The following is a 27755-nucleotide window of genomic DNA, read 5'->3' as shown; positions in this document are numbered from 1 at the left end:
TTCATTCATCTTCTTCCAGAGAGAGAGGTGAGTTAACGCGAAGGTTATTTTACATGAGGGAGGAACTGCCGGTGACCAAAACACTGCCGAGAGATTAGCTGCAAAGCAGAAAACACGCTCTTGGTTTGTGCCTGTGAGGAGCTTATATTTCTTCCCAACATTACAGGGTAAGTGGAGGACATTTTTAAAAAAAAAATTGTATATGGTTTGTTTGTGTCCTCATGTTAATGTGTACAAGTGTTGGTGAGAATGTGTCAAATGTCCCTCTGCTTACCTCTAATGCCTAACTAAGGGAAGCAATTTGGTGATGTTAAAGGAAGTCATGGACATTATTTTGCTGGTGTGTCCTCACCAGGAGGGGGGGGGGGGGGAGTGAACACTTAACCCTGTCAGTGTCACTTATTCAGCACTTCAAATGAGTCAAGTCAAGGTTTCAGTAATACTGAGCTGTCTTACGGAGCCGTCAGGGGGCTGTGGAGATAACTGAACCTGGGGCCATGGACATGGGGCACTTAGTTGATCATGTTTGCCATGGTGGCAGCAATATTGTCACGCTTGTGCTGTTGTTTTATGTGTAACATTTGGTGAGTCACCGTTAGAGAACAGTCTTCACATCTTGGACGGACCCCCAAAGTGTTTGCTTCGGCTCGGGTCTGAAAATGCAGCAAGTCAGTGCGAGAATGTCCTTCATGCTGTGGGCGCAATCGATGGATGAACAAAATCAGGCTACCTGTATGTCGCACCACTGACACTGGACTCCAGCGCATTAAGAGCATAAATGAGCATTATGCAAGCATGTCAGTTGAGTCAAATACAGGTTTTTTCCTGCTCATAACAGTGCTTGAAGACTGCAGGTGTAAGGTATGAATGCCTCCTGAGTGGCTGGTAGTTGCACTAACTGTAGTAAGCGCAAACAGATGAATAGTCAAAGAGCAAAAGAAGCCATCGGGTGCACGTCTCACTGTTTTGGCTTTTCAGTTTGAACTGTGTGAGTGAAGAGAGGAGCCACAGCAGGCTGAACATGTGGTTCAATTCTATCTGCATAGAACCAGGTCCCGCACAATCAATAGCACCAGCTTCCAATGTGTTCTGCGTGTGTGTGTGTTTGAGCTTGTTCACATTACTGGTGGCCTTCATGTGGCATCATAGGGTCATTTCAGATGAGTTATTGCATCACAGTCACTGACCGTGTGTGTCAACTATCTGTATGCCCTGCTGGGTCTATACATAATGTAGCGTCATTGATTCATTGTGTTTACATACAGTGAAATGCAGCACAGTGATGTTTGGTGGAAATGGAAAGACACAAATGCGTGCATGCACACCCGAGATGAGCACGTCAACGACAGACAGCTGGTGGCAGTGACAGCTCAGTTTGGCTCTGGAGCCCTTTTGCTGCCAGGCTTTGAGTGAGCAGGAGCAGAGCCTTGGTGCATGATGGGTTTCAGTGCTGAAGGGTCCACGTTTGCCTCTTTGTCACATTTTTAAAGCTCTGTTGTTTTTTTTAAATTAATCTCTCAATACAGTCTTCTCCATACAGATATAATTCTGTGTTGTAGCAGCATGATTGTTTGATTGAGGCGAAAACATACAGCCGGTTCTGCTGCTTCATTTCCACTGCAGCACACTTTTAGGGTGCATTCAGACTCATTGTGTTCGCAGTTTGCGCAAGCAAACCAGGAGGAATAAATATGAAGTTATACAGGCTGGCATAACTCATTGATCAGACAGTTTTTGTCGATCCTGCATCATTAGCTCATCATCATCGCCCACGTGGGGTCTCTGCAGCAGTTTATGCAGCACTTTAATGCTTCTGATTTATGTCTTTTGGTGTCACAAACAGCTCGCAAATAGATAATTTTCAGAATTATTAGCAATATTACAGTGCAAATCAACCACGTTATGACTTAAAAAATGACCAGTATGCAGCGATGAACACAAAGCCAAATTGCTTTTTGTCTGCAATCTGTAATAAACACAGAGAGGAATAAGGAGTGCAGAAGGCTGTTGTCACGCTAAAGACGTTAAACTGCTACAACTGTGAAGAGCCATGCATGGTATAGTACAGAGTCAAACATGTTGTCACTGCAGCCGTGACATTTCATTTACAAATTTAAAGAAAGACAACACGATCGTAATTTGCCCTGCAAGGGTTCAGAGAGGAGGGAAGAAGTATGAGTTCAACACAGCAAATCTTATCAGAGCTATGGAATATTAAATCATCTTTTTGCTTATCTTTACCTATCCTACATGAACTTAGAAATGAAGAACTTTCCTTACGATTCTATCTCCTAGATTGAAAATCCATGTAGTGCATCTGCACTGTGCAGAGCTTATTTCTGTGGGATTGCTGCCACACACTTTAATGAACTATAATTAATGCATTAAGTGCATGGAGTAGGATACAGCATGGGGTAAAGGTTAGTTTTTGACGTGCTAATCAGGGAAAATATCCGCACTGACTTGCATGCGTATTACAAAAATACACGGCTTGGCTACAGACAGCTTAGCGGATGAATATGTTTGTGGTTTGTGAGGTCTTGTGGTTGGTCCGCTTGCTTTTGCAACAGAGTCTGCTTGGAAGTGAAACAAGGCCAGTCTTTTCAAGTGGCCTCAGTCTGGATATTTGCTCTGCTCCGGGTTCGATTGACAGCTTGGACACCAGCCCAACAACCCCCACCCACCCCCCCTCAAAAAAACCCCACACTATTCAGGAAACTGCACCAGGGTCTGTTAAAACCAAACCGAACAGGTCAGGTGTGAAAGCACTCTTACGCTCTCAGCAGACAGTGTAGAGCTCAACCTGTCTGAAGTAGCACTTATCATCCCATGAGTGAACTATTACAGTGCCACAATTAATATCTTCCAGTACCATCTCCTCCAAAGTATCTCTAAGATCATCACTTATAATCCGTATCTGTTATCCCCTTAAGTACCATGTAGTGCTATATATAATGTTTCATCCATTTTGAATTGCACGATTGTTTAAATACGTGGTATAGTTGAGATTGACTTTTACATCACATCATATATAAATCATCAAAAACATGGAAAACTTTGATTGTTGTAATTTAGTATCAGTCCATGTATAAAAAGACATGTCATTCACTTTGGGAGTGACATCATGTCCCAGTTCTCTGCCTTCGATTTTGGTGTTGGAGCCACTGTACCCCTCATTTTTATTTATATCTTGTGTTATACGGAGAGCGTAGACTGCTAGAATGATTGTTAGCTCCACTCTAGAAGTACATTACATACACTTTGTTGAGGGGTAATCCAAATAAAGATGACGCAGCCTTCGCTAATATGTCTTAGTGTTGTCTCATTGACCTATACTTTAAGACTTTGTGTAAACACAGGCAACAACAGCTCATTTATTGTATATTCTCAATAAATCTGAATAGGATTAACAACATTTCTGCTCAGTGGTGAACACTGTTTAGCTTTACAGCTTCTACAGCCATCCACCACAGGCTAATTAATGGATGATTTTGGTGTTCCCATTACACAAGATGAGCAGCTGGCTGATCCTAAAGATGAACTAGGTGGGTTTCCTGTTTTTTGTGGTTATGTGTGACATAGTCATAGCTCCCTGTTATTTACGACATCAGAAGCCTCAGTTACACACAACAGCTGAGTGACAGATCAGTGGATGGGAAAACACATGATTACAGCTACTTCCTCTACTCTGGAAAGACCTATTGATCCATATTCCGTAGACTACACTAACATTAGCTTGGAGCAACATGTTATGCTACAGTTTCCGGCCTGCTTCGGAGCATGTGTGTGTTGTTTTGTTTTTTCCGGTGTCTGCGTCTGCCTCTCTTTCAGTTAACAGCAGATGAATGATGTGACGACACCCACAACCTCCCCCCATTTATTTTATCTCTTTCTTTCCTTACCTTTGTATCACTTCCATTTTGCCATGAGCCCGTGGCCAGGTGTACTATGAATCTGTCTCATGCATCACTGCCTCATTGTGTGCGTGTGCGTATGTGTGTGTGTATTTGTAGGAAGGTGGCTCGCATGAGCTGCTCCATGTGTATGTCTCTTGACTGATTGATTCATCCATTCCTGTCACATGCTTTATTACCCAAAGAGACAGATGTTGGAGTGTGTGTGTGTGTGTGTGAGAGAGAGAGAGAGAGAGAGAGAGAGAGAGAGAGAGAGAGAGAGAGAGATGGACCAGCTTATAGTGGTTGAGCAACAACAATGGAATGTTGAGTGAAGGAGTTTGGCATCACCAGTGGATAACTAATGAACACCCACAGTTATCAGTCGACTCCTTTGATAGTGTCCACAAGAGGCTTCACAGATACAATGTCGCACAATGGAAAGGTAAATTACACCAGAAACTGTGCTGAAGGACTGATCTCAGAAGTGAGACAAAACATTTTAAAGGAACAGTTCACCCATAAAATTTAAATTAATTCATTATCTACTCACTTGAATGCGGATGGAAGTTTTGCACAGTTCCTTCAATTTGTTATTTATGAGCTTACGTTTTGTAGATACTTGTAGATACATTTGAATTAAAGAAATAGGTGGGGAAACAGACTGAACTGTGCAGCAGATGTTATTTATTAAGACTTAACAATACACATATTCAGTGGTTAGCACGTTTGCCTTCCAGCTAGAAAGTCAAGGCTCTGAAATCTGTGTGGGTTTCTTCAAGGGGTGTAACAAAATCCTTGGATTGGTATGCGCCTCCTGCTATACCTTCACTCACTTATTTATTTATTCGTTATGTAACAGTAGCTCATTGGCCCCAAGTATTGCTTTGCAGTTAAGGCACTCTGATACTGGCATATTGTCATGGGAAAATTGAATAACAAAAACAATGTCCTCAGTGATCTCCCATAGCATTAGTTAATAATAGCACTGCTTCGGCATGACCAGAACCTGCAGTGAGAGGCTGCCTGAATGCTGTGGGGAAGTAGGACTCACCTTCATCGTCGCATTCGGTCAGTGCTGTCGTAAATGACATGCTTGAAGACTGAAGTTTCCACAGACCTACCTTTCCATTTTCACTGTAACTGGGAAACCATAACCGTCCATTAAGGTGGATCAAAATGTCGCTGGCGAGTCCTCCAGCTCTGGTCTCTCTTGTTTTGTCTGCCATAGAGAGCAGCTACACTACACAAGCTTGGTCAAGCCAACTAACATGCTACAGCTGATAAACAACAACAGCTAGACTGTGTGGGTAAATCTTGTGTTCTAGATTGTCTCACATGTGAGGACTAAACATTAACAGATTGTTTTGACAGTTAGTGTTTGGATCACAGGGTGTATTGAGTCAAGAAAGTCGCATACTGAACCTAATGTCCTGTAGCAAGCAGGACGAATACTTGTACTGCTGCAGTGCTTCAGTCTCCTCCCACAGTTCGAACCCATACAGGTTAGACAAACTGATGATGCTAAAATTGTCCGAAGGTGGGAATGTAAGTGTGAAAGTGTTGGTCTATCTATACTCTAAGTGACAACCTGGCGATAGACTGGCAGCCTGTCAGAGTTGGAAACAGGACTGTTAAACCTGCCTTGGTAGAATTGAAAATATTTCATCCAAAAGATAACACCTTGTATACCGGAGTTTCCTTCTTAAACAAATTTGAGGCTAATCTGTAGATGACCTGGGGGATGGTTTGGCATTTTATTTTTTCACACTGTACACTCTGTACTCCTTTCGAGGTTTTTTTTTTTTTTTTTGCAATTTAAATTTTTGAGAAAACAAAGTCCCACCAGCTTTTTCCTTTGACATGTACTATCTAAACCTCTGTACAAAGACAGCCAGCAGATGTCTGTGTGGTTGGTGTCCGATCCGTGAGAGTAAGTCAGCTGCAGCAGTTTTAATTTAATTTTGTACTTACAAACACTCACAGTGTCACTGTACAGAAATGTGGCTGTGAGTTAATAAACTTTCACCAGAAGATAAGTGGAAGTCAAAAGAAGTCAGGGCTAATGTTTGTTGAGTGCCAAAACTAGATCCAAAACAAGCAGAGACGCTGCCAAAATTATCTCAAGGTTGAAGACACATAATGCTTGAGTTTTTTTAAATATGCAGTGAAAAGTAATGAACTCTAACCCTACTTATAATAGAGTTTTGTGCTACGCTTCTTTTGTCAATCAACCAGTTAGGGAAATGGAATATGATATATAATAATATAACCCAATTTATTTTGCATATACACAAGTCATCTACACCCCTATATAACAATGTATCCACTAGATTATTAAACCATATCGTGTACTGCGTTTTCTATTTGCCGTATGTAGTGTAATGCATATGAACTTTTTTTTTTTACATTTTATGATCTTTTTGCAACACACATACACCAGAAACAAAAAGATGTAGACATAACTAAATAGAAAAAATCAACTGCCACATTGCAGAAAAAGTGCACATGTACCTGTCAACCCTAACCCTAAATCGAACCTGTAATCTACAATGCTGACAGGGAAGAATGGATTTCCAATTAGAATAATCCTTTTTGCTGTAACCAACATGAGAGCTTGTTGTAACACTAGGATAGAGTCATAGCATTGGAGCAACCCAATATCCCAAAGAGACTGTCAGGGATTAGTATTGTTGGATATTTCACTGTACAAATGAAAAATATTTTCCCAGAAAACCAAAAAAGATGACCTAGGGTGCCGTCAGCTAATTTACACTTGTCACAGGAAGCAGAGACAGTAGGGGAGATTCTGCTCAGTCTTGTAGCAGTGCATCCGAGAGATGACTTTAAACTGGATGAGTTCAGCATTAACAGAACACACTTTGATCCCAACTAAACCTTTCGTCCATTATTCATGTAAAAATCTCTTTATCAATGTCTTTTATCCATGCCTCTTTAATGTGTAGAGAAGGGCTTGCCAGGGTAAAAAGACCAACAAACCTTTGGACTATATGTTTGGAAGTTGGAGTTCTGGTCAGTTGTTCTTAAAAGCTGTGTTTGTCGGGATTTTAATGATTATATCAACTGCTTAACAGTGTAAGGTATATTTTGTGTGTATTACAGAGAATGCTAAGAAGAAATTATATTGTTTGGCAACTTCTGAAATGCAAGTAATTAATAAAACTTAAATTTGCGGCAGTGTGTTATATATGTTTTTGTGCATGTAAAGATCATGAAAGTTATAAAGCCCACTATCTGCACAATGGGAGCTCCTCTCTCTAACAGAAAACACTGCTCCTGAAGTGCCTGAAACACCTCATCGGTAGCCCCGCCCTTAATTCCCTGACTCCGTGATATCGCTATGTTACCATGTCACACACTTGCATAATTTATGCCTATTTTCACTGGAGAAGTGAAGCTAAATGGAAGAGCCGACTGGAGACACAGTAAGCAGTGCTGGCTCAGCCTTGTGTGAGCTGACCAATCAGAGTAGACTGGGTATTTGAGATGGGGGATCTTAGAGACAGGAACAAATAAAAGAGTTTTACAGACAGAGACAGAGAGAGAGTGCTGCAGGACTGGACAGGATGAGAAAACTGATGCATTTTTTGAGTACTGAAACACCTCTTACACACTTTAATTTCAAAAATGAAAGGATGAACTAGAACAATTAGCATAAAATGTCTCCTTAAAAATGGCACTCATAGTAGCTTTGAACACACTGTTCTGACATTGTTCTGTTGGCTGTATAATGTTGATTTGCCATTCATCAGTAGTCTTTTTTACAGGACACATTAAATGTTCATGTCAACATTGGATAGTGAGGACAGGATAGCGTTCAGTACAGGAGCAGGGGTAAGTGCTGCAGGCATTCTTCCCATGTTCTTCCTCCTCTTTTCAATTACCCTACTTTCAACGCACTACACAATAAATACAGTGTGTGTATGTGTGTGTGTGCATGTGTGTGCTTATGAGACATGGGTATATTTGTTCTAGAGACTGTTTTTGTCTAGAAACACCTGAGCCTTACAACCAAACAACCCTCCACCAGGGCTTTATGTAATACTGGAAAGTGTGTTTATGCATGGTGGTGCATGTGTGTGTGTGTGTGTGTGTGTGTGTGTGTGTGTGTGTGTGTGTGTGTGTGTGTGTGTGCATGCTGGCAGCTTTTCACTTGTGCCTGAGCTTAAAGGTGTCGCTGGAATATTATTAGCCACATTTTATGAGGCTGTGCAGGTTTGATAGCGTGCAGACAGAAACAATAGGCGACAATTAGAGCAGCCCTCAGACATGAGTCACCCAGACTTCAGCAAATGTTTAATAATTGTGGCAATAAATACATACTGAGGTGAATATATGATGTTTTGGGAGATATGGGAGATAAAGGTTAGCTGAGAGTCTGACTCATAAGGGCACACGCTCACAGTCGTTTTGTCCCCCGTGTTCCTCCCCAGGCTAGACATGCTGCCTGGTCTTAAATTAGAGTTTGAACCGAACAGAGGTGAGCTGCGTTTCTATAGTGATGCATCCTTCCTGCACCAGTCACCAGAGAGAATATATGTAGATTAGAATAATATGGAGATCCTACTGATAGGGAGCAACGCCTCAGCACCTCTCTTACATAACCATCCATTTTCCCTTCATGTTAACAAGGCTTTCAGCCTTTGTGAAGAGCAACACATTACTGACATTTTTGGATTCAAGCATCTATTGCTAATGCTTGGTTCGTTCCAACAGTTTAACCATTCAAACCATGATAACATAACTGCAACTATTACCACTTCTGGAATAATTACAATCATAGTATTAGAACAATGTTGAGTGATTTAAATACTTGATACTTCTTGGTCCTGGCTGTGGTGCAGGACTGCTCATTGATTTTCATCTTTACCCAGAAAAGCTTATGACCACTAGACAAAGTAATAAAGTCAAGTCTTAATTCTCTCAGGTACAGTATACCATTTGAAAATTACCCTCTGAAAGCAGTGTTCCTAAGGTTCCAAGGTTTTTACTTTTGTACAGCAGGTCAAAAACTTGAGTCATGAACATTTTACTTTCAAGTCTAAAGTCAAGAGTATTGACCTCCAGCTCTCATGTGAATTAGAATCAGGTCAAAACTCCAGTAATCCTTTTCATGACTGAATTCTGATTCGAGTCATAAGACTTCTGCAATCAGCGACTACAGACAAGGGCATAGAACATCTGAAAGAAGCATTCACGCATTCCTCCTTTAACAAATCAAAAGCTGCTGCTTTAGCTATTCAGTGAACATTGTGTATCTCATACTGTTGAGTCAGTTTGCTGATGTTATGGCTTGTCTCTCTGCTGTCCTACGGTTACACTGTGTAAGCGAGTCATAAATAAACATTTGTGTGGTCTTATCACAAAAGCAATACAAGAAGTAAACACAGCTCACCTTGACAGATTTTTCTTGTTTCCTGCTTGCAACAACATTCCTGCCATCTTTAAAGAGGCTCTGTAGAAACAAAAAAAGTAAATGTTATTGATGTATCATTCTGCTGGCTGCTGATTGCTAAACAATTTTCTGACATATAAACATGTATGCATAAATTGTATGCATGTATCTCACTGGATGTCAGTTAAATGGCCCATCACTTTTAAGAACATTTTGTGTGTCATGAGTGAACATTTTATGCTTTACAGGCAGATTTATTCAGTTTTGGATGTGCAGCACAGGATGAAGTCAGGTGACAGTGGGGTTGATTATCATAGTCTGGTGACCCTTGCTGTCATGATAATAATAATGAGCATGTTTGTTTATATTTAGGCACCAAAAGTACTTGGTCAGGTTTAGAAAACACCATAGTTTGGGTTAAAATAATTTGTATTTCTTTATGTACTTCTTAAACACGGATGTAAGACTGTTAGAGTCACATGGGACAGGAACACCAGGTCTCCTGGATGAAAGTCCTATTTGAGTTTGACCAATCCATTCACTCCAACTTCCTCCAGCTGGTGTTAAATGACAGGCAAAAAACAGGAAAATGTATTGCAGCAACTTTTAAAATGACTTCAGACATTGACATGTTATTCATATGCCATTTGGTCTGACCAAGCTGGCGTTAGAATTGTGTCTGGTTGCTTCTAATAAACAACCAGTGTATTACCCTCCTGCTTGATTCAACAATAAAAATCGAATCAAACACAGGGCACCATGTGGGATGTGGATGACTGACACTGGCCAATATTTAGATTTTCAATAAACTCCCACATCAAGCCCATATATCTGTCAGCCAGTCGGTCAGGTCCAGTTGGCAGAGGGACTGCTTCGATTGGCCGAAAGCCTCATCTGCTACCAAACGGCTGTTTGGCCGTGGGCCAGGAAACTGTTGTCAAGACAACGTATTGTTCTGTTTCACTTTTGATGGTTTGGTGAGCTGCCACGAAGACCATTCAGGGTGTGGTTTATCATTCACATATGAATATGCTCGCCGTGCACCTCTCATTTAATCCCTATACTTTATTATTTCTCTCTGAAACGCGCATACACACAAACACACACACAGACATTTCACTGCGTAGTACACGGATGGGCTGGTATTGGACTGGTACCCTATTGATTGCTCCCCATTGTACTTTTTCCACTCTCACAAAGGTTATTGCCATTGCAAACACACACACACACACACACACACACACACACACACACACACACACACACACACACACACACACACACACACACACAGGAAATAAGTACTGTATAGGAGCTCTAGCTTCCCATTTTTGCTCTGTTTCCAACTCAATTACAGCTTTTGCCAGCTAATCATTTTCAGTCACAGGGACACCAACCCATTTCCCCCTCTAGGCTATGTTCACTTAAAGCCAGAGAGCCTGAGCCTCACAATAATGACAGTGTAAGCCCACTGCTTTCCAACCTTTTTTCTGGTCCTTGTGGAGTACCTTGCTGTGTGTGTGTGTGTACACAAAGGAAAACTGTTTGTCTTATAAGAGTAGTAGTCGATAATTCTGTCGTGATTTGTGGTCATAACGTGAATACCCCTGTGACTCAAGTAGATTGCTTGCAGTTTTTTTTATCATATCATCCATGTCAGCTACATTTGTATTTTCCTTTGTGTCCTCTGCTATTAGACAGTTAATGACAGTAAAGTTGCTTTATACATTTGCCTGTGTTATGTAGCTAGTAAACATAGCCTCGAAGAAAAGTTCTTCTTTGGCTGTTCTGAGGGTCTGTACAGTTTGGAACAACTGGTCCAGAAGAGCACTCAGTAATGTGAAAACCAGTAGGTCGTCAAAGCAGACATTTTGGGCCGTCATGGCTGTAAGAGCACAGGTGTGAATAATACAATCAATGGTGGCAGAATTTAATTTAGCTACTTAAGGTTTAGGGTCCTGCTGTTCTGCGTGCTGGCTTACTAAAACAGAGCCATCATTATTGTCTTTTGCAATTATCCACTGCCTAAATGCTTTCGTGGAACAGATCTATGCTGTTATATTATTTTGGGGATCAGCCAACGATTATTGGCTTTGTTGTTGAATTCTTTCTTTTACTTCTTTTACTGGTGATGTCTTGAAATTGCTTGTTGTGTCCAAACATGCTCAGTTTTCAGAGATATATAGGAACATTGTCATCAGCAAGAACCAGGAAATGTCGACGTAAATGATAAATTATCAGAATTTTTGACTGATATTCTAATATCATATGTAACCGTTTTAGTGTCTGTCTATGTGCTATATGGCCACTGAGTGTCATTGAATTATTTTTTTCTTGGAGTTTGTTTGTAATGTGTTCTTCTGTCCATCTTCCAGTGTCTAAGTGAGACCTGATCAATACAGTTTAATCAAGAAATAGCAGTACATTTGACTGCACTGTCATCCTATACGTATATTGCTAATTTCAAGGAAGCAAATTGATAGTAAAGTCGATCCACCTCTCCTTTTAGTGTTGACCTTTTAGAGCTAGTTAGTCCTTGAAAGAAGAACATGTATAGCAGTTATGTCATACATTAGCCCAGTAACATCTCTCCTTAGTTTTAGAAAACTGCCATCAAAATGTAGCTTTAGTGCTACTGACTCTGGCACGCATACGTGTTTAACTATCTTATCCAGTCAGCTAGATAGCAGTCAAGCTGGCCAATACGCACACATACACAGAGCCTCCCACGCATTTGCAACTCAGATTGGAGTTAGTGTTTACTATCGGCCTGACAGCCGGAATGAACATGCGTTAAGGCCCCTTCAGACTCAATGAGATACATGTCTTTCTCGTTTGAATGCCTGTTGGGACAATTTTCTACAAGCTCTGCTTATCTGGTGGCAGGCTGCTGTCTCTCCCCGTCCCTCCATCTTCATCGCCTTTTCACTCCCCGTCTCTCTCCCTGTCTGTCTATTTGTCTTCTTCCTCAGAGGTGTGAATCCAGATTGAGTCATCCTCCTTCCTCTGTTTTTTTTTTCTCACACAACCTCTTCATCTGCTCTCGCTGGTTCAGTTTTTCTTCTTTATCATGATATTTTTGATGTTAATGTCTGAGTGTCTGTACGTGTTAGGATTCCACAGACCACCTGTGTGTGATGGAACTAATATGTCCTTGCTGTCCCTGGCTGAAGCTGGCATGTTTGTGTGTTAATGTGACCGTGTGTGTTTGGGCCTCTGCTGTGTGTTGACGTGAATGGACTGTCAAAGCCATCATCTTGCACAGCAGCAGCATGTTGCCAGGCCAATTGATCCCATTTGGTGGGAGGTGCAGAGCAGCAGGCATTCAGGGCTCTTTAGTATGTTTGAGGGAGACTGCAGCATTTAGAGAATATGGCATATTAGCACCGGAAGGAGTGACTTTGATTGCACTGGTGTTAGAGAGTATAAATAGATTTCCCCTGGGATCTGAGACTTTGTTTGGCTGTTCAGGGTGTAACAAAGCCAAAACTGAAATTTGCAGTTTTGTACTAAAGCTGATGATAGTTGGAAAATTCAGTGTTTTTGCCTGGACATCATTCTTTTCACTGTGGGGAAATTCATAAAGAGCATATTACTTTCTCTGGATGCTAATTAAATTCTATTAAGTGGGTTAGCAAGTGTTTTGGGTGCTTATTTTGGAGGTTCATTATTGTTCTTTTGTTTTGGTTTTATGGTCACTTGGAAGAATCGGAGCTGTTTGTACAAATCTGACGTATCATCATCACCATTTATGTCATGGCAAAAAGGAAAAACATGCAAGACTCTGGGCAGGCAGGTGGAAGTAACTAAAGGTGAGCTGTAATTACATAAACCTATTACAAAAATAAAATCAGGCAGGCAACACAAACTGAAGAAGGAAGGAGGGAGGCAGGAGGAATACGGAACTAAATCAAGAACAAACCAATGAGGCAATTGACTGACAACCCAAAGAGGAAACACACAAGAGGATAATCAGGGACAGGTTAAACCAATCAGGGCAATCACAAAGGCGTGGAAGAGACAAAGACAGGAAATGAAACAAAACACAACACATGAGGGTGACACCTACAAAATGTAAGCAGGAAATGACTACAGTAAATCTCCAAACCATCACAGTCTTGTTAATAATATTGCCTTTTTATATAGTCTTTATAATCACTTTCAGCAAACATGGACTGCATTAGGTTTAATTTGAGGTGCTGAATATGTCAACCCAACAAATGTCTCTGCAGTATTCGCTTTCCTTTTAACAATATTTTGGTCCAAAAATCCAAAGCTCTGATTGTTGCACAGCTGGAATCTGCTGTCAGTGAGCACAACACTAGACCTTTTTGAATCTTTAAAGAAATTGTTGATGTGGCACCAGAGTACATTAACAGGCAGATTAACAGTCCCTATTTAATGCATTCACATGTTCCGTGTCTATTAAAACAGCAAGCACATCTGTAATCAACGCAAGCAAACCCTAGTTTGACATACATATGCGCACATACGTGTTAAACCATATGCTCACAACTTTCAGGGCAGACAAAATGGAGAATTGGCTACGGAAGCCAGTTAGAGGCCAGTCTGTATTCTAAAAGCATCTCTTTGATTCTGCAGGGATTTGACTTATTTGCTCTGAAAGGCAGCCTAATCCAGGGGAAGTAAACACAAAGGGTTATCTGAAGATAACCTCCAATACCCCTGAATAGTCTACCACAATAGATTTCTGCCTCAGTAAAATGAGCTGGCAGAGACCCGACCTGACTGGAAGATAGCATCATACCCAGGAATGATTAGAATGAATCTACAGGTTTGATTATTTTGCTTGCGTGAGCAGTGTTTATTTTGATTTGTTCAAATGGGACGAGTTTCAGATGTGTTTGCTCGCCTGGCTAGTCGCGCCTCTCTCTGTCCCCCCACAGGAAACTCTATTATCTGCTACATTTGGTTCTCTAACAGAGGGATAAAAACCCATCGGCCTCAGTCAGAGGCAAGAAACGGTGTTACAGCTCTGTTGTTTCAACTTTGTGGACTGTTTTTGTGTGTGTGTGAATAGAAGGGAAGGGCCAAAATAAACACACAGCTTGTGGCAAAAGTTGGTATGCTTGTGCTGTGTGCATCTTCATTGATGCAGTCAGTGATTTACAGAGCTACTGGTGTGGAAACTGTCAATGAGTTCGAGAAAGTTCAAGTTTCGTTCCATATGCCATGAGAGTCATACACATTTCAGGGCTCCAAGCTAATATTTCACAGTAGTAACTTTGTCATTTAGTTGCACTGGCAGATAATTTAGGGGCACCCGGTAATCCTTTTTAATTTCTTAATACATCATGAAAATTATTATTAACAGGATCAAAGTTGCAAATAGATGGTTTGCAAAGTTGCTACATTTCATGTGCACCGCTGTGACCAATGAAAATGTTTAATCCCGCTCGACGCAACCAAAATAGGGGCACCGCGGAGCCCTGCATTTTAGAGAGAGAGCAGGCTGAATCCTTCTAATTGAATAAGGACTTCTCAGGGGAGAAGGTGTTGCTGCCACAACATGAACCCTTGCGCGTGATCCTCCTCCAAACAGTCGGCCTCGACATCTGTCTGCATCCATCCTGCAGTAGTTAACCTTGTGAAACTGTGTTAATGTGTCTGAGTAGATACTGCATGTGTGTCGGAGCAAGTAATGCATTACAGAAATGGTCTGTGAGATGTGATGAAACAGTCGCCTTCCTAACCTAAAAAAAGCCCTGAGTCACCTCTGAAGTGATCCGTTTGTGTCACTGCACAATTGAAGCACACAGGTTCCATTGTGGAAATTAAACACTTGAAATTGCTCTTAAGTGGTTGCCACACGCTGGGGTCTATTATAAACAGGCTAAAAGTGGTAGCTGTTTTCCAGCAATAACTAAACTATATAAATAAATAAAGTCAAGGACGCTTTAATTGGACATGACTGCAGAGAACAGAATGGGTTATATTCAGTATTAAGGCATCGAGTCTTTGATTTTATTCTCTTCCTGAACAGAAATCTGTCTTTTTTTTCCTTAAACAACTGTAAGAGGATTTTCTGTGTTTCAACTTGAGGAGATCACAGGTGACCTTTTCAACACAAGTTAACGCTCAGAAGGCCTGCTGTCCCATTGATATCCTTTACTGCTGTTCCTCTAAGCTTTTGGCACTCCTACAGTGCCTCCCACTTGTCATTGGAATATAAAGTCCAAAATATTTGTACAGTCTGCAGTGACTCGGGGATTTGTTGCCTCCTTCTACATGACTCACTTGCCATAAAGCACAGCAGGATGATATTTCAGCCTCTAAACTGTCCCCACACTCGCGCTGCAGTTTAGAGGAGGATTTGTGGCCGCTTGACTCGGCTGTGTCCTGGTGTCAAAGCGCGAAAGCTGTCAGGTGGGACTATGAGTCAGGCATGGCGTCATGAAGGCGCTGCAGTGGTCGTCAGCCATGGGAATATGTGTGGTGAGGAGCCAGGCTAATGGGCCATTTTATGGCCAGAACAGCAGTGATGCTATCAGCTGATTATGGAGGTACAATGATAGGAGTCATTATAGGACTCGAAAGACATTTTGTGACATGGACTTCTTGTCTGTTATCTGTTTCAACACATCTTTTAAACAGATCATATGATAATTCCTTTCGTCTAATGAAGATTTACTCTTCAATAACGACTGCTCTTTACTTATCAACTTGATCTTATTTAGATATAAGTGTTTTTGTTGTTTTGGCTAACTTTGTGTTTGTTTTGCAGTTAGCAATCCCCTCCCTTCTCTTGACGTCACCATACATGACTCCTTTTCCTTCTTTTTTTTAAGGCAGCTCTCTTTGCCTTTTTCATTTTTTTCAAGCATTATCCTCTTTATAATGGCTTAAATTCTCAATAATGAACACATTGTATCTCTGTCACCATCACTGCATGCGTATAGAGTTTTAGCTTGTAGTTACTAATGAATGTTAATTAATGAACGTAAACAGACAAGAGGAACTTTTAAACAGTAAGATTATTTCTTTGCCTTTATTGGATAGTGACAGGTAGAGGCAGACAGGAAATGGGGGGGGGGGAGAGAGAGAGAGAGAGAGAGAGGAGAGAGAGAGAGAGAGAGACGGGGCGGAGTTGACATGCTAACCTAACCCTAACTCATGCACATGTGGTATGTGCTGTCAAGTTTTGAAGCTGGTCCACAGACACTTATCGTAAGAAAATACATGGAGACAGTTAACTGAGGTTTAGGTGCCATGAAAAAGTTGTCCATATGGATATATTTATTTGGCATAGCATAGAAAATGTTTTGGCACGGAACATGTGTGCATGAATGTTTTATTATACATATTTTGACACACAAAGCAACATAATGACAGTGCAGCTTCCCTTTGTGTGTGGCTCTGTGCGGGATTCCGTGTTTGCATCCGTCCTCAGAGACCTGCGCTGTTGCAACAACACAGGGCATTACTGCTGTTGCTGTTGTTTGTCTAGCATCCTCTCACCTGTGTGCTCACTCTCTCTCCCTCTTTGTATCTGCTTCCATCAGAGAGGTGAAGCATCATGGGGAAACACAACAGCAAGCTGGCTCCAGAGGTCCTGGATGACCTGACCAAGAACACCGAATTCAACGAGGCAGAGCTCAAGCAGTGGTACAAAGGCTTCCTCAAAGACTGTCCCTCCGGCATCCTCAACCTGGAGGAGTTTCAGCAGCTCTATGTTAAGGTGAGCCTGAGGTGGAGGGAAGGGAAGGAGACATGATGCAGAGGAGGTGGAAACATGGGGGTTGATTATGCAGTAATAGGTAGGCCTGGGGTCAACAAATAGGTAGCAGAATGTTTTTCATAGCTATTTCCTGCATTGCCTACAGTGAAAACTGTTATATAAAATTAATAGGGTTGCTTCTTAAATGACTGAGAACATTGTTGGGTTGTTACATAGAAGGCTTATGTTACCATGGATGACTAATCAGCCAATATTTGGCGCATAGAGAGGAGGCGGAGTCTCTCATACTGCCAGTCACTCTGTTGCTGCCTGAAACTTCATCAGAGCCTTTAAAATGGCAGAGCACCAGCAAGAGACCGACAGATTGTACTGACTGGCTTGTACCTCAGTGTACTTATTGACCTGTCACTGTGAATGAGATACTGACTGTTTTCAAAGTTGTATTATTATATCAGAAACCATCCTGGCCCCAGGCAAACAGCAGAAAGTAAAGAACAAAATGACATCTATGACGTTCTTATTACAACATAACCATTACAGTGTACCAACAACAGGCGTAACAGATCTTTGTCATACACTTGCAGTTTGCAAGGGTTCAGGTACTAAAACTACTTTGGGTTTAGGTTCAGGAAAAATTGTGGTATTGGTTAAAATGATTACGTAACTTCTGCAACTTCAGTCACGAATGGAACTACGTTCAGTATATAATGTAATGTAACTGCATTAGTAAATTAAAATAATTCACAGCTGACTTCTGGATTCACACTGGACACAGAAATCTTATACTACTGCTCACTTCCTTTGTAGCTGTTATAATTACAACAGCCCCTAGAGGTTACTACCTAACAAGAAAGGGATATATAATAATAATAATAAGTAGAAGAAGAAGAAGAATGCATTTAATTTAAAGGCACCTTTCAAAGCACTCAAGGACACCGCACATAAGAACAACAGTACAACAAACAGGTGACAATTTAGTGCAAATGAGGTGATAAATAATAAGAAGATGCAATTACATAGTGCCAGATGCACAGAATTCATACTCAGTAGTCCTCACCATACAGGAAGTCAGCCGGGCCGGGTTAGGCAGGGTCAAGCTTCCGGGGTGAGAATAGTGCAATAGAGTGGAATAAAGAATAAGGCAAGAGTGTGTTAATATGATTAGTCTAATACAGAGTAAGCCACTTGGAATAAGTGTGTTTTCAGGCAAGATTTAAAAGTGGAGACAGTGTCAGAAGTGCGAATGTCTTGTGGGAGAGAGTTCCAGAGGCTGGGGGCAGATCTGCTGAAAGCTTGTGACCCCATGGTGGTTAGGCTGGCAGATGGGGCAACGAGCTGCATGGTAAAAGAGGATCGGAGAGTGCGGGAGGGTGTGTGGATATGGAGAAGTTCGGCGATATATGGTGGTGCCAGGTTGAGATGTTATGAAGGATCTTGATCTTGAAAAATATGGCTAACAAGCTGCTTTCATAGTCGACCTATATGGTCATTTTGCTGACAAGGACTGGCTGCTTTTCTGTAATGTCACAGCTTTGTACCTTGGACAAAAAAAAAATGGAAAACCTTAGAAAAATTATCCATTTAAACATGTGGTTAACATTGTGAAAGGGTCTATTTCAACCCAAACCTTTCTGAAACAAAAGTGTTTTCGTTGCAACAGACAACTGAAAAGACACAGAAAAAAATAGTCAACTTAGAGTAAATATATTAGGTGAACAGTCTAACAGTGCGCTCCAATTGGGATACAAAACCTTGTCTCTGAGTGAGAGTTCTGTACTTGACCCACTCAGCTGTGAGGGCTCGCTTCAGATGTGGACTTTGGTGCTTTTTCGTGTTGAAATGACGGTACTGGCGCTACATTAATAATGGCATTCTGGGAACAACATCAAAAAAAGCTATATCAGATGCATTCAAAATAGATGGATAGATTGAAGCTCCATCTGTCAGTTCCATCCATTTCATTTTGTAAAACAAGTACTCTCCAGTGGCAGCAGTTTATTTCTAAAATGTGGCTGTCACACAACAACTGCCATTTTCTGTGTATATGTTTGGAGCAGCTCCTGTCTGTTAAAACCCAAGACATCAGATAAGACAGTCTTGTTATTAACCCTAAAATGAAGAGGGGAATCTATCAAATGCATTGATGGTTCGACAAACATTCCTACATACTTCAGAATACTTCTTGAATGTAACAGATTTAATAACACATAAAATCACATTGCTGTAAGCATCTCAAAACTCGGTCTCTGTATAATACGGTCACAGAGATCCAGAGAATATGTTTAGGGAGTTCTTTTAACTCAATTAATGCTTAATGCAACATAAATATAAGGAAATGAATATCCAGCAACTGAACAAGAAATCCACTCTGTACGTGCGTTCACCCCAGTGTTGAATACAAGGTCAATATAGACAGCTCTCTGTCCAAGGTAAAATTCTTGTTGTTTCTGCAAACCTGCATCCCCATTTGTACATGTCAATCGAGTGACCACATTTCAAAACTGTGTTCCAACATTTGTAACTGTCACACAGCAGATATTTTTGAAGGGACCTCAGGACAATTTCTAGCCATGTTTGTGGTGTCAAAACCTGGTATTTTAAGTGTAAACATGATCTTTTCCTAACCCTATCCAAATGTTTTATTGCGGCTAAACCTAACCACATCATAAACACAGTGCTGTCACAACACGCAATTTGTTGTTTGCAGAAAAGCACGTTGTAAGCAATTCCTGTGATTGGATCAATACAGTAACATAAATGTTGGGGGAGTCAACCGAGACAAACAAAATAAAATTGTCACACAATTTGAGGTCATGCTATCCTGACTTTTAGAATGTAACATGGGTCACCCTTAAAAAAGGTTGGATCCTACATTACCCATAATCCAATCCAATTCAACAGGGTTTTTTCAATGCATCTAATTGTTATTCTATTTCACTTTCTTTTCCTTATTCATCACCTTCCAGTTTTTCCCATATGGTGATGCCTCCAAGTTTGCCCAACATGCGTTTCGGACGTTTGACAAGAACGGTGACGGGACCATCGACTTCAGGGAGTTCATCTGCGCACTGTCCATCACCTCTAGGGGCAGCTTTGAGCAGAAACTCAACTGGGCCTTCAATATGTATGATCTGGATGGGGATGGAAAGATCACACGCATGGAAATGCTGGAGATCATCGAGGTTTGTGTTTGTGAGGATGTGTTAGTGTGCGCTTGAGGTTTTATTAAGTGTTATTTACACATTCAAAGACAAAATCTAAATGTTTTTCATTTCCTCCTCTGCAGGCCATCTACAAGATGGTGGGCACTGTGATCATGATGCGTATGAATGAGGACGGGCTGACCCCGCAGCAGCGCGTGGACAAGATCTTCTCCAAGATGGACAAGGATCACAATGATGAGATCACCCTGGAAGAGTTCAAAGAGGCGGCCAAATCTGACCCCTCCATTGTCCTACTGCTGCAGTGTGACATGCAGAAGTAGAGAGAGGGGTGGGTGGAGAAACACAGGGAGGGGGGGAGGGAAGGGTGAAGAGTTGAACTGAAACAAGAGAAGGAGGGAGGATGGCAGAACAGAAGGGCTGGTGAAGGGAGAGGGAGGGATACAGTTTGGGGAGAAGGAGGAGGAGGAGGAAGGTAGGGAAGCTTTTCTCCTTTATTTGAGGCAGTGATGACTGGGAGTGAGCTATGTTTGGAACAGAGTGGACCCTCTGATTTATGCCATTCTTTTCTTCCAGACCGGCCCGCTGTCCAGTACAGTCCTGCAGCACTCCTGCTGCAGTCTAGCTGGTAGTCTTTACAAATTCAATTTGATGAGAAAGGGGGAAATTCCTGCAGCTCCTTCAAGCACAGACCTTAGAAATAGTGTCGGGATTTACCAAGGAGATATGTAGAAGTGTCACTCACACTTTGAGTGTCAGGCTCTGTGCCAGGCATCTGAAATTACAATACTGCAGGGTACTGCAAAAGTCTGCTGCCTATATATCACACTTCCACATTTTACAAACTGTAATATAGTGAATGGTTTGCACACCAGTTTCAAGATCTACTGTGAGATACAAGTTAACACAGATTTCAACTGGCATAAAGTAATAGAAGTTATTCATAACACTACATCACCAGATGTCTGCACCATCTGCTTCTACCACTTCATCATTGTCCCAAATGACACTTGGAGCTATCTGTGTAAAAGTATACATTTGAAAATACACTCAGTTCACTTTCTTTGTGAGAGTTACATGATCAGCTCAATACCACTCCCATATCTGTCAGTTAAATCTGAAGCCACAGTTAGGTTGGCTTACAATAAAGACTGACAACAAACAGCTGGCAAGGCTCTCTTCAAGGGCAATGAAGTCTGCCTACCAGCACCTCAACTCACTTATCTCATGAAATAAAACACTGTTTGTTTAATCCATTCAGGGACCAAAGTGTCAAAATGACAACTTTTGTTTTTACTGGGGTTGACGTGGTGTGTTCGCTGGCAGCCCGGCCAACTCGCAGCTCAAGAAATGAAGTGAATTCCAACAAAGTCCCTAAAGCCCCTAGTATAACAACAACTTGTCATTTTTCAACACACGCTCAAACCTAAATAGTCACTGCCAGTGACTCCCAAAACAGCATCACAGTTCCCAAAAAACATAACTACAGCGTTGCAGTCTATCAGCAGCAACGAGTGGTTAAGTTAAGGCACTAAAACTAATATTATGAACCTATGTGCATGACATGACTTTACATTATTTAGTCTACAAGCTTTAAAGTTCTATGCTGTTTGACCTGGCCACCCCTTCCCAACTTCCTCATTTGCTTCTGTAATAATTACTACGCCACTGGAGGGTGCCACCCAACAACAAACATAATTAAGGGAGTTCCTTTTATTTTCGACTTTTTACCTTTGGACAGAGCCAGGCTAGTTTTTTCCCTGTGTTACTAGTCTTAATGCTAAGCTAGCCTCTGTGCCTTAGCTTCATAGTTGCTCAACAGATATGAGAGTGATATTTACCATCTCATCTAACTCCTCTCAAGAACTCAAATAAACATTATTCCAGATTGTGTTACTCAAGTGTCAGTTCTGGCAGGCTATTTTCAGAACAGAACCAATGTTTGGATGCTGCGCACTGTGGGATAGTTTGAGAAAAAAAGAATGGCATTAAACCAACAGAGGGCCTGTTGTTTGGTCCATATGGTCCATACAGAGTGACAAGAGAGGAGAAAATGCTCTGCTGATAGCGAGAGAACCATGTAAATGAACACAACCATGAGCTGTATGAGTTTGTGCTATTGTCACCATATGTGCGAGTGTGACTGTGAGAACGATGTGTGTGCACAGCTGCATCTGTTAGTTCCTCAACGGCCAAATCCACAAACAAAGCATTTCCGACAGTGTACAGTACGGTGTCCGCACGCTTTACACTCCAAGTACGAGGCGAGCAGGTGACAAATGTCTCAGCCTGCTGCATCCAGCGGCATGGTGAAGCATACTGATGTGCTGCTCAACAACTTCTGGCTGTCCCCCCCCCAGCCACTCCACACATGCTAACAAAATCAATATCTTATCAAGACGATTACAAGTGTTGTATTAAAAGGACATGTAATTAGGTTAGAGTAAAGCTTCGTCCTGCAGATAGTCAAGGCAAGGCATAATGGAATCCAGGCTTCCTCCAGCGTGGCTCTCTGTGTGATTATTTTAGGCTCATTTGAATGTCAGCTACAGTTTCAGTGGGATGAGGCAACAGGAAGTGTAAAAATTCACACTTGACATTCAACATTACCAATAGTATACAATTATTATTGTTAGAAGAGGAGGAAGAAAAGAGTGGCATGAAAACACTACATTAGTTTGTCATAATTAAAGCCAGCATTGGTAGAGTTTTTGTGCGATTATAGTATACTCAGATTCTTTTGCTGGCGTAAGTATTTGTTCATGGAAAAATAATGGAAAAACTGTCCCATTTGCCATTCAGCTCCTGCTAGAGTTTGTATTCTGACTCACATGTCACAAAAAAGTGACATCGCCTCTGACCAACAGGCACGCCCACTTCAGACTACTCGAAGTAGCGCAGTCAAAAATCTCTCAAATATTTTTTTTAAGTTTGCCAAAGTCTAAATTAAAAAAAACTGATTGACAAAATGCTTTCAAAGCCTTTAACATAAAATTGATGTAACCTGTTAATTAATGAACACAAGTGTGATTTGATAACGACAATGGAAATGTTAACATATGCATTGTTTCTTAATTAGTACTTATTAGATTTAGATCATTAGATCTCACAGAGTTAATTAATACTGCTAAATTAAGACATTTCCGATTCCATTTTTGGTATTTATTTCATATTTTACAGGTTGAATTTAAAATTAGACTTACACTGATATATCATGTCATTATTACAGCTGATTACATTAGATATGTCTAAATTGCATCTCATTTAAAAAAGGCCAAAGAAGAGTCAGCTTCGTGCTCTTCATTGTAAAGTAGCACTATGAGTTCTGGCAGCAAACTGAATTAACTTAAACAACCATAGATATTGTGTTAACAGTCTGACATGTATGTGTTTTAGGCAGAATGACAACCATACAGAATATGAAAAATAATGTTGCTTCTCTCAGACCAGCAATTTGAGCAACAGAAAGAGCCACTAGAGGAGTGTGGAGTGGGAATAATCAGGACAGTAATTACAGGCCGTATGGCAGAAACGGTATTTCTCTGAAAGGCCAAACCTGACTCCATGATTCATCGTTGTTTCGCACGAAAAGCTGAAGTAGCCGTCTCTCCTCTTTCTCTTCTCCCACTGTCCGGCTTTCCCTCCCTTTTGTCTTCTTCCTCCCTAAATGTCAGAGAGGAAGCGCTTTGATAATAGGTGGAGAGCAACTTTGCTGAACTCAGCTCAGATCTAAAATCAATTTGAAAGAGAGCAAAAGGTTGAAGAGGAAGCCTGGGTGGTGTACATGTGCTCACCGGTGACTGTGAATAATAGTGAATAATAGTGAATAATATTGTAATGCTACCTGTAGCTACATCACATTTGTAAATCAGTAAATCTATGTAGCCAGTGTGTTTCATTGGATTATCTTGAGGAATCGGAAAGAACAAGTGGTTGCTCACAGGATTTTTCTAAACAGATGAAATTTGTCCTTCATTAATTTTTTAATTAAAATTTAATTTTGTTGATTACAGGGTTTTTAATTACCCACTCTACCCTGCCTCTGACTGGCCATACTATACTCTACCACTAGTTAGGTCAAGAATATCAGGGGTAAGCTAATCAGAAGCAGGTCATAAACTGAAAACACGAAAAGAGCCAACAAGATACAAGATGTTAATTAAAGATTTAGAGGAAAGGCAGATTTGCTTACCTTTGAACAGAGCACAGCTAGCTAACCCCTATATATATATATATATATATACACATACATATATATATATATATATATATATATATATATATATATATATATATATATATATATATACACATACATATATATATCCCACAATGTCAAACATTATTATTACTATGGTTATTAGTTATTGTGGGTGTCAGTCTTGAAAGCTAACAGGAACACATATGCTAGTCCACACCTAATAAACCAAGTATTGGGGAGGAAAGAAATAAAAATGCAGTAATCTCTTCACCTGACTCTCTCAGAAATGGTGATACAAGCATTACTGGGTCATAGGTAGTTATGAAGGAGAAAGTATGAGTTATGCTAATGTATGGCTCACATTACACAAAGCTAACCTAATCAGGCGTAGTGATTTAGTAAAGCTCATTTCCCCCTGTGGGAATGGAGCTGTGTGGGGGAAAATGATTGAGTAAAGGAGGCAGTGGAACATCTTGTCTTTGTGCTTGAGTATTTGGCACCTCCAGTCGTGTTAATTCAATTCAACAAGTTGTCAGCTAGGCCCCTACTTCCAGGCCTGCAGGAACCCTGCGACTCCAAAACAACTCTTTGCCTCATCTCATCAGTCCTGCATTAGGGATTCTGATTCACTGGAGCAGACCACTGCATTTTTTATTGTGGATTATTTAAAGATTGTAGACTCCCTGGCATCTCTGCGCAGCAGCAAAAAAAAAACATTTGACTTCTCTCCCCATCAGCTAATCAGATTCATCTCCTCCTTCTCACCCGGCCAGTGGGCATGCTCCCTCCCTGGAGCTTTGTGCGATACTGTAATGATAAAAACTACATGTACATTATGATACGACTGTAATCGTATTTATGAATATAAACAAATATAATATGTAAATGTAAATGTACCACTAGCTTAGACCTAATTTCATATGATGACACAGCTACTGTGTGCGTGTGTGAGTAAATGTGTGTGTGTGTGTGTGTGTGTGGGAGAGAGAGAGAGAACGAGAGTGATAGAGCGAGCCTGCTTGTGAAAGCTCTGTGTGTGCTGTATGTCGGGACACTTTTGCGAGTGTTCAGGTGTTTTGTATTTGTATCATTTGTGTAACAAGAGACGCCTCAGTCTAGTTTAACTTTGTAAAAAAAAAAAGGAGAAAAAAATGAGCGTAAGCCCTCACACCGAAGCACTGAGTATTATTACCCTTGCCTACACTTGCTTTTGTGGTCCGCTGATATAAGGTATGTACTGTCTCTGATATGGGACGTGTCGTTTCGTTTGCTGTAGCCTACTGTTGCAGTTCTACAAGTAATACTCACATATAGACGTTACGGTTCACCAAATGGCTTCGACGGGTTTTCTGAAATGGGAGTTGTTGAGAAGTTGTTGGCAGGAGAAGCCCGAGGTGTGAGGAGAGGGGTGTCGCTGGTGAGAAGGGGAAAAAAAAAAAAAAAAAAAAAAAACCTGTCCTGTGTCACAGTGTCACCCAGTGGATGGAGGTATAATGTCACACCTCACAACGGCCCAACTGCCGCACAGCTTATATAACGAACACGCCTCGAGATCAAAACTGACACTGTTATGAGATGTCAACAGCTTCATTAGTCATGACGGTCTTGTGTTTCTCAGAAGAAGTGCAAAAATCTGAAAGTGGGGTGAGTTGCCTCTGCGCAGGGTAAACTGGAATGGATTGTTCTGTGACAGACATTTTTTTTTTTTTTTTTTTTACCTGTTTCTTGGCTTTTTATTGAACCACATAACACTAACATCTTCATGCTAAACATTTAAAGTAGACTGACATAGGTGAAACAAATTGACTAAGAGGCTTGCAATCTTAAGGCTCTCTGAAGCAGTGTTGTAAAGAGCACCCAAAAGTCATGCTTGAGGTAAAAGTCAACATATGATGTTAAGTACTACTTAGGCTAAAGTGAAAGTCACCCATATAAATAGTTAATTGAGTAAAAGTCTTAAAGTATCTGACTGGTGATGGACTTAAGTATCAAAAGTAGCAGTAAAAGTAAAGTGTTACTTTTTTCTTTATGTAATTAAGGATACATTAATTCGAAAATATGTTGCTTTGACTTGGATGCAGCATGTAATCAGCGAAGTATCAAGTAGATAAATGTATTAAAGTAAAAGTATGAGGTAGCAGAAAATGGAAATATTCAAGTAAAGTACAAATACCTCAAAATTGAACTTAAGTATACAGAACTTGAGTACATTAACCTAAACCAGAAGCTAATGAATGCTAATGTTGCTCTGTACCTGCCCCTCATGGTAATAGACAATTATAGCTATCACAGCTTTATAAGGTGATCAAACACCAACAATTGTTTTTGTCCCATCATGTGGCAAAAACAAAAACAAAAGTTTTGTTTTATTGCAGCAGCAGGAAAGCGATTTTAAATATCTTCCATCTACACATGCGGGCTTGTATGAATGTTTTTTTGTTGGAGTTGTTCAAGTTTTTAAGAAATCGCTCCACTGGCAGATTTTGTGCACCGATTTTCAGAAATAAAAACAAAGTCATGCGGTTAAGGTTGACTAGATTACTTTGTTTGCAGTGTACAAACAGTCACCCACGCAAACCCCGTGTGTTCTGTCGCCTCTTGCTTTGACTCACTTCATTACTGTCACAGGCTTTGTTAGTCATCCCATTCTACATTCATCGGTACGAAATGAAACAGTTTGATTGGGACAGATTGGCTCCCAAAGTGGCTCCACACACGTGTTGATCTCCAATCTCCTCCCGCTTATTAGATCCCGTCCATCTTAATTAGCACCGGCACGGGGCTGCAGGAGAGTGCGTCTTCTGATTTGCTCTCTCCGAACGCTCCGCTCATCAGCTGTTCTCCCATGCAGTGTCCGATTCGAAACCCCTCAAACGAGAAAACATTTAAACATTTAATCTGTGGGTTTGTGTGTGTGTGTGTGTGTGTGTGTGTGTGTGTGTGTGCCAAAGCTGGGAGTGTGTCACGTGGAGAGACCGATGGCCGCCGGTCGTATCAGGTGGAGTTAAACGCGGAGTGATGGCGTATTGATCACACGCGGTGCGGCTCATCAGCTGTCGGAGCTCTGGACAGACGCGCTGAGCTGTGCGGCGTGAGGATCAGCGCGGACGCTCCGCTCTTCCTTTCTGACGGGGGATCATTTGTGCTCGATTGTGCAATATACTTCTACTCTTCAGCATTTCTCTATGATGTTCATGTAAATGTCTCTTTGTCCCGTCTGCTGATTTGGCTTCTGTTCCCTTTCTGTTTCCAATATTGTTAGGCTCCTAGAACAAAGACGATGTCATTATTTTTGTTACATAGAATAAAACACATGGATGTCCAGAGCGGCTGCTGTTGTCTTTCCTCCTCCTCTACCGCGCGTGTCCCTCCTTCACACGTCTAA

The 27755-nt window shown here is 41.1% G+C and overlaps 1 protein-coding gene and 1 long non-coding RNA gene across 2 annotated transcripts; one reads left to right on the top strand and one right to left on the bottom strand.

Moving 5' to 3' along the window:
- On the top strand, positions 1-20528 carry LOC119017395 (hippocalcin-like protein 4). The gene is made up of 4 exons (XM_037094067.1): positions 1-167; positions 16833-17008; positions 19975-20190; positions 20295-20528. The coding sequence occupies exons 2-4, from the start codon at positions 16847-16849 to the stop codon at positions 20490-20492; spliced, it is 576 nt and encodes a 191-aa protein (XP_036949962.1). The 5' UTR covers positions 1-167; positions 16833-16846; the 3' UTR covers positions 20493-20528.
- On the bottom strand, positions 16886-27755 carry LOC119017396. The gene is made up of 3 exons (XR_005074418.1): positions 25679-27755; positions 23726-23832; positions 16886-17014 (listed from the first exon to the last, which is right to left on the bottom strand). It is a non-coding gene; the product is annotated as an uncharacterized LOC119017396 (long non-coding RNA).

Source organism: Acanthopagrus latus, chromosome 3 (genome assembly GCF_904848185.1).
Source record: "Acanthopagrus latus isolate v.2019 chromosome 3, fAcaLat1.1, whole genome shotgun sequence".
Lineage (NCBI taxonomy): Eukaryota > Metazoa > Chordata > Actinopteri > Spariformes > Sparidae > Acanthopagrus > Acanthopagrus latus.
This window is presented reverse-complemented; position numbering and strand designations above follow the sequence as displayed.

Bases quoted from the DNA above. Each gene is read 5' to 3' on its own strand.
- LOC119017395 (XM_037094067.1), top strand. From the start codon at position 16,847: ATGGGGAAACACAACAGCAAGCTGGCTCCAGAGGTCCTGGATGACCTG. The intron at 17,009-19,974 runs GTGAGCCTGAGG...ATCACCTTCCAG, and splicing joins TTCAGCAGCTCTATGTTAAG to TTTTTCCCATATGGTGATGC. The intron at 20,191-20,294 runs GTTTGTGTTTGT...CCTCCTCTGCAG, and splicing joins AAATGCTGGAGATCATCGAG to GCCATCTACAAGATGGTGGG.